At 39.0% G+C, this 12491-nt stretch overlaps 1 protein-coding gene across 2 annotated transcripts; it reads left to right on the top strand.

The window, feature by feature from the left end:
* The first annotated feature begins 4351 nt into the window (after positions 1–4351).
* On the top strand, positions 4352–10795 carry clic1 (chloride intracellular channel 1). 2 transcript variants are annotated; one of them, XM_040121843.1, is made up of 7 exons: positions 4352–4496; positions 4909–4973; positions 6692–6801; positions 7242–7367; positions 8065–8171; positions 8605–8786; positions 8944–10795. In XM_040121843.1, the coding sequence occupies exons 2-7, from the start codon at positions 4932–4934 to the stop codon at positions 9103–9105; spliced, it is 729 nt and encodes a 242-aa protein (XP_039977777.1). In that variant the 5' UTR covers positions 4352–4496; positions 4909–4931; the 3' UTR covers positions 9106–10795. The 2 variants fall into 2 exon arrangements, with proteins under 2 accessions (XP_039977777.1, XP_039977776.1); XM_040121842.1 differs by lacking the exon at positions 4352–4496 and adding an exon at positions 4534–4618.
* Positions 10796–12491: the final 1696 nt, after the last annotated feature.

Here is a 12491-nt window from a genome sequence, read left to right as displayed (position 1 = left end):
AGTTAAGTATTAATAAGTATACTTTTTACTCTGATTTGTCCTATTCGCCCAGTAATGAAGAGGTAATGTTGATCAACTCCAGGAGGAATCATTAAATAAATCATGGTGACCTGTTTTTCTGCGTCTTGTCATAATATACAGATTCAGGGTATTGGTATGGGCATGTGTAATTATTATTTGCATCAACACATCACAGATTTGTTTGCATTTAAATGCAGGACCTATTTTTTGTAGGGTTTTGTAAGGAGGCTCTGGGCTGCAACATGTTGAGTTGACAATAGCTGCCAGCTCCAGACAACAGTGGAGTAGTGTTTTTCTCCACAGAGTGTTCGTCAAAAATTGATCCGGTTTCACCGCCCTGCCTGCAAAATATTTCAAAACCAAGGATGCCCTCTAGTGCATAGCAAACAGGAGCAGTCCCGATTATTTAAATATTCTGCCGAACAGTAACTGCAGCAGTGGCCTGTGATTTCTTAGCAGCCGGGATTCAACAAAGACTACTTCAAGTATTTTTAAAGTGGATTTTAAATGAGAGAAAAAGTCAAAAATCATTTAGACTCATTAGGTCAGACCCCTTGACTTAAAATTTAACATCAAATTTAACATCCAAAAGGTAGAAACAAAACAAAAAAACAACTAAAGACAGACATATTCACATTATGGTGGTTAATATTTTTCCCCTTATTTGAGTACATGGTCTACCTTCTCAAAACAGGTCAAATACTCACACAACCACAAAATAAGCATCTGTAAAAGTGGAAAAGGAAAATGGAAAATGAAATGGAAATGGAAATGAAAAGGCCTTACGGTGGCACTAGAGGAAAGGTCAAATGGTCTCCAGGTCAATACGTTTCTTCCACTTGGGGTCTTGAGTGTGCACAACAAATTTCTATGGCAATCAAGCCTCAATACTTTCATATATATTTCATTCTCAGTCTGAAGACCATATGACCTGAAGGTATTATTTTAACATCCCTTTAATGGAGACTGAGTCACTCGATGCTTCAAACTGTCCAGCATCCAGTACAGACCCATCCAGTATAGGCTGTTTTTGTTTCATATGATGATCATTATGTGATGATGGATGAATACATACATTGCTTGAATGATTATAATTTAAAAGGATTTGATTATTTTTCTTTTTTTCATGATGATAAAAAAAGAAAAGAAAATTCCCACGGACACCTTGCAATTATGTCAACTGACGGATTTTTCAACACAATTCACACTCTGACTGTTGGTGTTTACATATACTTTGGATGGTGAGCCCAGCAGGTCTTTCCTCATAACACTATTAATATTCCAGATTTTTGGAACAGACCAGTAAACTACAGCTCAATATCCCCCTCTACTGACCCTTACTATACTGCAGCACACACAGTACAGGACTGTGTGATTTTTTTGGACAAATTAAATGTTTTCTACATTTTTTTTCTTTTTCTGTGCTTTTATCTCATGAACCTTTGACTGTTCTCTGTGTGGTGTGTAAAAGCAGCAGCATATTTAATGTCTTCAGTTGTCTTATTGTGTTTCTATTGTTTTTTTTTTTTTTATGTCTTAAGCTGCATTGCCGAAAATAGAATTTCATTATGTGGCACAATTAAGACCTGAACTGAAGTGAACTCTACTGCTACGACAAACCTACGGCGACTCCATATGAAAAAGTGAGGTGTCTCACCTAAAATCGCACGTATTTAAGAGCACTGTTTAGGCAGAAAGACCTCTCTATACAGTAATTTTTTAGTAAAAGCAGTAGAATGTATGTATTATACCCAGTAATTTCCCCCAAAGCTTGCACGTGTTACAGTATCTCATTCTTTTTTTGACATCCAACACATTACAGTGTATGTAACATCAAAATAAGAAGCTCCTCCTGATACAAATTTTCAGGCCCTATTGCAAAACCCACATCTCAATTATCGCACAATTTTAAAGTCCCTCTCAAACAAACTTGCTTTGCTACATTTTTCTTATGAAATGTGAGCAACGGTTTGGCTTTTACCTTGTATTTAAGAAAAAAATAATGTCTAGTCCTCCATTTTCTGTGCGTTCTGGCTCAAACGTGATGCTGCAAATTAACGGAAATGTAAGGTTGTACCGTTACAAAAGTTACACCCACTGTCCCATCTTGACTACACACATTATATTTTCATGTCGAAGATTAATTGATTGATTAACTGACCGATGGGTTGACTGAATTATGCCAGAGGGACACGTGTTTGCAGTGTGGGCACAAAATTTAATAGTCACAGTAAAAAGAGTAAAAGACATAGCCTGCAAATGGCAGACACACACAATAAACAGTACACAGTGTGGTATATTATGAAATTACAATGGACTTCACGTAAGAAACTGAGGTTAGCATAAGTGCAAAGAGGCAATACAGCACAGAACAATACAAATTACTTACAACTATGCAGCAATAGCTGTACTGCTGCTGTGAGTGGAAAGAGTGTCAGGTACAAAGCTAATGTTGGCACAAGTGGGAAAATAATGTACCCAAAATAAAAAGGTTACTGTTCTTCATCATCATAAAAAACATCATAACCCTGGTCTCCACTGCAATGTAACGCTTTGAATTTTAGAGCTTTAAAACAATGTATCATTTGTTAAGGTTGTGTGAAGATTGAGTCCAGTACAGAACAAAACACACCTAAAGTAGCACAACCAAGGTCAAAGCGGTGTTTTTTTTAAAAGGTTAAACACATTCTCAAGTGTGTGTTTTACATGACAAGCCCACTGGAGACAGAACCCCAGTCTTAGTACACGGGGGTGGACACAAAAATAAGAACACCAATGATGTTAGGCAGTAAAAGGAAAAGCAACCCGCAAAATATAATGCAAACCAACACAACAACAAGAAAGCCTAAGAAAATCACCAGGATTGAATAACCAAGTGTCGGAAGAAGTAATCACATCCTTTACTTATTTAACAGTAGTAACAAAGTAAAATTACTCTGTTACAGGTAAAAGTAAAAGTACTATTATCAGCAAAATATACTTAAAATATCAAAAGTACTTGTTCTGCAGTGAAATTGTCCCTTTGATTGAGTTATTATTATACTAGACTTCATTTGGTTATTAATGCAGATGCAGCGATACATAAGCAGCATTTTACCGAAGTAACAGGTCGAGGTGGAGCAAGTTTTTACTACTTTATATACATTTTAGTCCAACGGTTCCCAACACAGGGGTCGGGCCCCTCCAAACAGTCACAGGATAAAAGTGAGGGGGGTCGTGAGATGATTAACAGGTGAGGAAAGAAGAAAAAACAGAGCTATGATACACACATTTATATTCATATTTTGAGATTTTCTCTAATCTTTGCTTTTTTTGTCAAACGTTGGATATTTTTACCTTTTGGGGCAAAAATGTCTCTGTGGAATACAAAGACACCTGAAATGTGACACTCAGGTGGACTGTGTTAGAGGTGATGAGTCAAAATGACAGGGAAATGTTATAAAAATATTTCCCTCTGAAATGTAGTGGATCGAATGTATAACGTAGTATAAACTGGAAATACTCAATTTAAGTACAATTACGTCAAAATTTTGCTCAAGTACAGTACTTAAATAAATGTACTTTCCACGCGAGCTGTAACAATTAGTTGGTTAATCCATTAGTCAACTGAGTGAAAATTAATGGGCAGCTCTTTTGACAATCAAATAATAATTTTAATCATTTTTAACTAGAAATGTAAAATATTTTGTATTTCTAGCTTCTCAAATATGAGGATGTGATGCTTTTCTTTGTCAAACATGATAGTAAACTGAATATATATTTGGGTTTGGGGCTATAAAAGAACATTTTAATTAAAATAATCGTTAGCTGCAGTCCAGCTTTCCACCACTGGGAATAGTAAACACTTTAGTTCTGAAATCAACATGCGTTTATTTTGTCTTGTTTAAAGTGAGATTATTTTCTTCAGTCCGATTTTATTATATTTCATTTCTTATATGAAAAGTTTCAAATCCCCCCCCCCCCCCCCCAATCTTTAAACATATTCATGAGTGTATGAATAAAAACTAAAAAAATAAAGAAAAATCTACAACCTAAAATAATCTAATATAACAACAAGAAAGCCTGGCAAACATAATCGGAGTATACAAAACTCAACATTTCAGCTGCTATTAAACTGCATCACAATGTAAGCTATGGGTGTTTCTGTTATTGTGCCCCGTGCAGCTGACTCTACATGCTACGCTAGCCCCACCATGACCTTATATCCGGCGGATTTTCGGGCCACATTCAGCTCCGTTTACCCAAATGTGAACTTCTGTCAGACTGTTGCGTAAAAGTAAAAGTTTCTCGTTTGAAAATAAATGATCCGAGAGGTGAATATCAGACCACATCTCCCCGCTTTCACCCTGAGCCTCTCCTCTCCTCTCCTCTCCTTCTTCTTCCGCTCGAAGTCTAGAACGTCACCTTGCGTGCTGGGAGCCCGGCCCGTCGCGCGGCACCAGGAAATGGAGGCTCCTCGGTTGCTGCTAGTGGAGGTGAGTGAGTGAGCGAGTGAGTGAGCGAGCGAGTGAGCAAGTGTGTGTGTGTGTGTGTAGCTAGCGGGAGAGACGGCGGCAGAACTGGGAGGAGAAACGAGTGATCAGCGGGCATCAACAACGTAAGCTCTGCAGACTCTAAAATTACCGACAATATGTAGTTTTGCGCCTTTCAGGCGCCGAGTTTCGCGTTGTTTTTGGCGTTTGCGCTGCTTTTGCGGCTGCTGCGGAGTTAAATTTGTCATCTGCTCGGCGGGACGCTCGCAGCGGAAGATGGGCTTGGCTGCCCAAGTTTCGAATGCTTTTGGTTTCTCGTCTAGAAAAAAAATGCGTGTTTGAGCTTCACTAAACTTTATTTTAACCACTTGCTTATGTCTGTCCCCTCCTTTTTTTCTTTTTACAAAAAAAAAAGGTTTCTTACATCAGCGGGTGAAGATGAGCGACGCAAATCAGCCCAAAGTTGAACTTTTTGTGAAGGTAAGCGACTTAATGATGACAGACAGAAAAAAAAAAAAGAAAAAAAACACCCAGAAAGTGACGCGGGACCTGCGACATCATGTGGCCTTACTTTGTGTGCTTCGTGTTTTCCTTATCGTATAATTTCATGAGCAGTCTCAGTGTATCGGTAGGGCCAAGTTGACAGCGAGGAGAGTTGAATCGAGGGCAGCTGTGGACTCGACTCGGCTCGGCTCCTCTCGGACAACCACGACCCCGGATGACTGGCGGTCCTCTCGGACATCTCCCCAATGTCACCTTGTTGTTTCCTCGTTGTAATAGTCGTCAGTCGGTCAGACCACCTGCGCTGACTCACCTGGCTTTATAAACGACACCGGGGCTAATCTAATCAGATGCACGTTAAGATAACGGCCAGCCGACGTCCATCTATATTTAGTATGTTGGCCAGGCAGGTTAATCTCATTTTGCTTGAGCCAAAAAACATGCCCTCTTACAACCAGTATGTCTCCCTCTGCCTCCCGCCATGGTCTTACACAAGTTTCAATAATGACTCCTCTGTGCGAACATGTGAACCACCACCTTCTGTTTTTTTTTTTGCAGTCAGGGGTGAAAGATGCTGTTGTAACTTCTCTAAATCCTGGTTTCTAGTCGACCAACTTACACTTGCTACTTTGGTAAAAGAAAATCCAAGCAGGGTTTCACATGGGCCGTGACTTTTGACCTGAGCAGTTTTCTGATTTACTCTTTTATGTGCCACACAGGCCACAGGACACAACCTTAGGGGTGTATGCTATGATTTAGGATCAAGTATGGCTTCCCACAGCCACGCAAAGCACATTTTCAAGCTGTATGATCATTTCCTGAGTGGCCTACAACCTCTGCTCGAATGCAAGAATGATTTATGTTGCCATCAGTCAGACTGACTGCTGCGGTTAACAATTATTTTCATTGTGGATTAATCCTCTGACTATATTCTCCATTAATTGAGTATCTGTTTGGTCAATGAAATGGTCGAAAAATAGTAAAAAAAAAAAATAATAATAATTTTTTTAAACATTTTTCCATTATTCAGAGCCCACTGTGATGTCTTTAAATTGCTTTTTTATTTTTTGTTCAAACCAACAGACCAAAAAACTAAAAAATACACAGCTTACAATGTTATAACTCAAAGTAAATCTGGATGTTAGAGAAGCTGCAATGAGAGAAAGTTAAAACAGAAAAAACACATACAGTGAAAGAATGGCCAACGCCAATGATAACATCTTTAAATTGTTTGGTCCAAACCAACAGTTCAAAACCTGAAGATGTTTAATTTACTATCATATAGAGCTGAAACAATCGGTCAATTAATCAGTCAATTGACAGAAATTTACCAGTACCTATTTTTAAGAATCCGTTAATAGTTGAAGTCATTTTTTTTTTAATCGAAAATTCAAACATGACCCCAGTTCAAGCTTTTCAGTCACGATTTTGTGCATTTACTTTATCTTATGTGATAGTAAACTGAATATCTTTGTGTTTTTAAGATTTCATCCAAGTCTATGGGAAATTTGTAAACGGCATTTTTATTGTTTCCTCTGGCATTTTATAGCACGATTAATCAAATAAATGAAAATAATAATCGATAATTAAAATAATCAGTAGCTGCAGCCTCATTAAGCAAGTACACGAAAAGGTAAAATAATAAATGGTGTGTTTGGTACATTTTCAGCTTCTTTTTCTCTGCGTTCCTTTCTCAGGCGGGGAGCGATGGTCAGAGCATCGGCAACTGTCCCTTCTCCCAGCGTCTCTTCATGGTGCTGTGGCTGAAAGGAGTCACCTTTGACGTTACCACCGTGGATATGAAGAGGTGAAAACACACATCCTTCACGAGTGTGTGTTGTTGTTGTTATTGTTGTTCCTCTGGCAGTGCTGCGGGTTTCCATTGGCAGAGGAACAACAGAGGAATTTCCGCCTACTGTTTTAATGTGCTCCCAGATGTGCCCAAATGCAGTACAGGAAAAGGGGCATTTCATTCATTTAACAGGTGTTAAAAGATATAAAGCTGCACTGGCACTGATTTTTGATGAAAGCTGGGCATGTTTTAGCCTGCAAACGAGTAAATTCCTGTGGTTTGATATTTTTATTTGTCTTTATTTATTTTTTCTAATTTTCTTTTCCTCATTCCTCTTTGTTCTTCCATTACTCTCCATTTGTTTAACCCTGTATCTCTCTCTCTCTCTCGACCCCTGTCTCTCTGACTCTCTCTTTCTCTCTCCTCCCACATTTTCCTTTTCCGTCCGTCTTTAGGAAGCCAGACATCTTGAAGGACCTGGCTCCCGGTGCTCAGCCTCCCTTCCTGTTGTACGGCAGCGATGTGAAAACCGACACCAACAAGATCGAGGAGTTCCTGGAGGAAAATCTCTGCCCTCCAAAGTAATCTCTGTTTTACTTTGTTGTTTTGAGGGCGATTAGAGAGAGAAATTAATTAAATTAATCAGGAACTTCTCAAATGTGAGGATTTGCTATTTTTTGCCTTGTGTGGTAGTAAATTGAATATCTTTGGACTTAGTTGGACTATAGCATTTTATTTACATGCATGTTTCACTATTTTCTGACATTTTGTAGACCAGTGAAAAAAGTAACGCCCACCCATTGACTCCACGCCACAGAATTTATTCAAAAACGCAAAACGTTTCGATCCGAGTCGGTTCATTTTGACCTGATACAGATCCGACTCGGATCAAAATGTTGTTTTGGAATAAATTTTGTGGCTTGGAGTCAGTGTGCGGGTGTTACTTTTTTTTTAAATTGATCCTGCTTTTTAAATAGCCTCGCACATACATGATGTGGGTATAATTACACCCCCTCACATTTTGTAGACCAAACAATTCATCGATTAATTGAGAAAATAATTGTCAGTTTAATCAATAATGAAAATAAAAATTTGTTGTAGCCTTAGTTGTTTGCTTGCCTCCTATGTTGACTTCTCAGTTTTTGTGTGCTCCTGTAGGAGTGGTCTTCGCTCCTCTTGGCCTAAGCTTTTTACATTCCGTAAAGTTCACACCTTTCATTCATCTGAATTTTATGTGACTATCATATGTGAATGATTATCCGCCTCTCTGTTGTCTAGGTATCCCCGTCTCGCTGCTCGTAACCCAGAGTCCAACACAGCAGGCATGGACGTCTTCTCCAAATTCTCTGCTTACGTCAAGAACTCAAACCCTCAGGCCAATGAAAGTAAGTGAGACACAATCTCTCTAAATCAGAAGTATAATTGGAGTCTTTCTAATAAAATAAAACTTTGTTATTCTATATATCTAATAGACCTTTTTTTATTTTTTGTTGGTGTTTTCTGTAACAAATGCTGCTGAGTTCGTTCTGTCGTTCTCTGAGGGGCAGAAAAACCAGCAGGGAGCTTCCGAGTTAATAACCTGATGTTCTGAGCTTTTTCTGCCTCAGTGCAAAGAGGTCACCTGCTACTCTTTGTGTTTAGCCACTGGGCTATTTACTTAAAATCATTTCAGCAATTTAAACCAAAAGAAAAAAGAAAAATCTCATTAGCCTGAAATCGGGGGAGATTTCTATTTTCTCTCCTTTTTGGTGAAACTGACCCGTTAGCTTTGATTGCATGCTGAATTTTAATATTTTCTGTGTATGCACATGTGGTCAGATCTAGAGAAAGGCCTGCTGAAGGCTCTGAAGAAGCTGGATGACTACCTTGGCTCCCCGCTTCCTGACGAGATCGATGAAAATAGCGCTGATGAGGTCACTTCCTCTTCACGCCCCTTCCTGGATGGCCAAGAGCTTACTCTGGCTGACTGCAACTTACTGCCTAAGCTCCACATCGTGAAGGTAATCTTCTGTTGTAAGCTTTGCAGCACGAGGAAGGGGCCTTGGATGAATAGATTATAAGGCCGAGTCCATGTTTTTAGTCCGAAGCTGAAGGCTTGTGTTCAGCATTACTCGCTGACTGCGTCTCTCAAACGCTTTTTTGCTTTCCCCCCTCCAGGTGGTGTGTTTGAAATACCGAAAATTCAGCATCCCTCAGTATCTGACAAACCTCTGGAGGTACATGAACGCTGCGTACGCCCGGGAGGAGTTTGCCTCCACCTGCCCGATCGATGAGGAGATCCACATCGCCTACTCCTCAGTAGCCAAAGCTCTCAAGTAGGAGGACAGCAGGATGCACAACTCATGAATACACCAGCAGAGGAACACACAAATGCGCAAAAACAAACAAAAAACACACACCTGCACACACCGAGCATTCACTCTGCAAGCGATGTGGCCGATCTGTTTCTCTGTTCTGACTGATTGGGAGCACTGCAAGAGGCTTTCTTTACATCTCTATAGTCGTTTCTTGCAGCTATAAAAGTTGATGTCACCTTTCATAATGTTGGATCATTCTGATAATGGCTTATTTTAATCCGGCAGTAGGTTTGTATTTGTAGTATTTTTTTTTATTTTTTTTTTCTCCTGACAAAAGGGATGTTACTCTCAGTAAGGGATGTTGTTGTTGTTGTTGTTGTTGTTATCAGTAAGGAATCAAGGGAGCACAAGTGTCAGACAAGTTGATGTAAAAACAATCCGAAGCGCACTTGCGCGGGCGCGCACACACATAAAAAAGTTTGTCGTGATTAAATTTATTTAGCTGACAAGCTTGTTGACTGCCCACATATCATCTGAGTTTTCCTGGACAACTTCGGGTCACTTGTTGACTGTGTTGCTTGCAGATGCACACTTACATCCACACCATCGCACACTTAAAACTACAACCTTGCTTGTGTACAGTTTCACCATCAGTAGATGCACACTGTAAAGTTGGAAACGTTTCTTGTTCCCTTCTTGATGACAGTGGCTAAAATGTAGTCTTTTTTTTTTTTTTTTTTTTTTTTCACAAAGCTGCCTACGAGATCAAACTTTTACTAGGACCTTGCAAGCCTCACACAAGCTGATTCAACTCTTATTTTCTGTCTTGGTATAAGGATTTTTTTTTTTCTTTTAAGTGACAAACATGCATACCAGCACCAGCTCACCTTGCCAAAGTGTCTTTTGTGGTTGGTCTGTAATCACAGATGCTTCACATTGAGTTTATTATTTCATTACTGAGGGAACAAGGCCTTGTACAGTTACGGATTGCAAGATATTTGTACTAAAGCCAGCTTTTATTTTGATGTAACAACTTTTTTTTCTTCATGACGCACCTCGGAGAGGAAGGGGGTGCAGGCTGGGTCTCACATTAGGGAGGCAGAGCCGAAAACGGTTCCAGAGACAGGAAACTGTTTCAATAGACTCGGGCTTCCTCTTTCTGTGTCACCACAGCAGGCGTGAAGGATTATTCATGATTACCAAGCTTGTTTGTGATCGGCTGTAAGGGCCTCTTGCCAACAAATGATTTTGTTCTGCCTGTCATGTATGAAGGGATCTTTTTTTAATGTTATATCAAAGAAGGAGATCCGACTGTCAGTGTATAGAAGTTGCCGTGGAGGCTGTTTCGTTGACTGCCGAAGTGCTACGATGAAAGCGCTCGTCCTGCCTGCTGCAGCAGCTCGAGGCACGAGACCTGTCTGTCTTGTGTTTCTCATGAGGGGAAAAAAACAGTAGGGAGTTTAATGTAAACATGCGCAATGTTTTTAAAATGAAAATAGCATTGGTAGCTTTAAATTGTAGGCTGCTATTAATTAAAAGATGAGGCTAGCATTATTCTATATTTCTCTTATTGTCAGCAAATCCCATAAAAAGACCTAAACCAAAAATGTGTGTTTGTTTCTATCTCTAGTTTCAGCAAAATACACTTCAGTATAGTAAGCCCTACACACAAAATTTAAAGAATAAATGTAAAGTACAGGTAATGTAAAAAATAAAAACTGTTAAACATACTCAAATTTATGCAGTCGTCACGCTGCGTCCATGTCATACTTACTGTAATTCACCCTCAAGCATAACGTGATAAGTTAATAGTCTGAGCACAACAATCCGAACGACTTGAGTATGTCAATAAATGAATATATGAGAACATGAGAATATAAAAGAACAAAAAATAAGAATGAGTGTATATAAAAAAACAAACTAAAACTTGAGTAACTCGAATATGTAGGTATGTCAAGAAGAAAAACAGCAAAAGCGCAGACGAAAGTAAACCATCTTAGCTCCAAAATCAGAAATCGATATACAATCTAAAATCATTAGGTAACATTCGGGATTGGTTGGGATGGTGAGGAGAGCTGAAAGTTTACACTCTTCTCATCTTGCCTCCTTCAACACAGCCATGCTGGTGAAAGCACGGTTCTAGGGACGGCAGCATCTGACCGCTTTCTTTTCTGGCGCCCAGAGAACGAAGCGCAGTGTGGTCCGCTGACTTCTCCTCCGGTCCATGACGTCCACATTTGTGGCTTTTGAGTGAAATATTTCGACAAATTGGATCATTTTGCCGTGAAGTTTGGTTCAGACATTCCTGTTGCCCCTCGGGATGCATTATAATAACTAGGGACATCCTCTGACTCTTCATCTAGCGCCATCATCAGGCCACAATTTTAATTTTGTATAATACTTTGGTTTATGACCAGATAGCTGCAAAACTAATAATATTCCCGTCAGTATAGTTTTCATGGGATTTTGTTGACAAAAAAAAAAAATTAGGATTTCTTTGCATACTTAGTGTTTGCGGGCTGATACTTCACTGTCATGTGTTGCCGGTTGGATTAATCCGCTCTTTGAAGCCTGCTACTCTCAAATTCCTTCAAAAGTGACTCCAAATTCTTTTGCTGGGAAGAACTGGACCTAATGATAACACACGTCATCCGACTGTAGTAGAAGCTTGTGCAGAGGATTTTATTCACTGGGAGGCACCGTGCGAATGAACATTTATAGAGGCTGTCTGCAATTAAGACTTCATTCGTACAGTAGGTAGAAGCGTAAATGACTTTGTTGTAAGCCTCCTCGTGTGTTAGGTCTCGCAGATCAGGGTGAAGCTCATACAAGAAATAAAAACCTAAGTGCAATTTAAACTGATTGAAAAGACAACCTTGTGCAGAGACTTTGATTATATTAGAAATCTGGGCGTGAGCACAGTCGGTTATTTTTCTGCAGAAGTTTAATCACACAAGTTTAACCCTTCCTTGTTGAAGTGCTAGGTGTAATGCAGGTGTTGATCAAAGAGATGACACATTTTACTTGACTGAGTTGTTGATGATTTCATCTGTTTTTTTTTGTTTGTTTTTTTTTGTTTTTTTTAAATAGACCATTTTTTAAAGGGATCGTGTCTGAATAATTTCAATAATGATGTATTCTAGTATTTCTTCTCTCAAAGATAAAGTTTTTCAATTCTTGCTATAGGAATCCATACAATTGAAGGGACCATTTAACTTGTTATTTTCATTAGTTTGTTTTTTCAATTCACTGTTAACTCTTAACTCTTGTTTTTTGTTTTTTTTTAATACTCATGGCGTATATTTTCTTTTTATGTTGCCTATATTTTTCTTTTCACTTTGTTTCCTGCCGTTATGCATTTCCCTCCAAATATTTTAGCCTTTTTTTTTTTTTTTTTTTTTTTTTTTT

The sequence above is a fragment of the Xiphias gladius genome, chromosome 24, assembly GCF_016859285.1.
Source record: "Xiphias gladius isolate SHS-SW01 ecotype Sanya breed wild chromosome 24, ASM1685928v1, whole genome shotgun sequence".
Taxonomy (NCBI): Eukaryota; Metazoa; Chordata; class Actinopteri; order Istiophoriformes; family Xiphiidae; genus Xiphias; species Xiphias gladius.
Note: the sequence above shows the minus strand (reverse complement) of the source record. Positions and strands in the feature narration are given on the sequence as shown.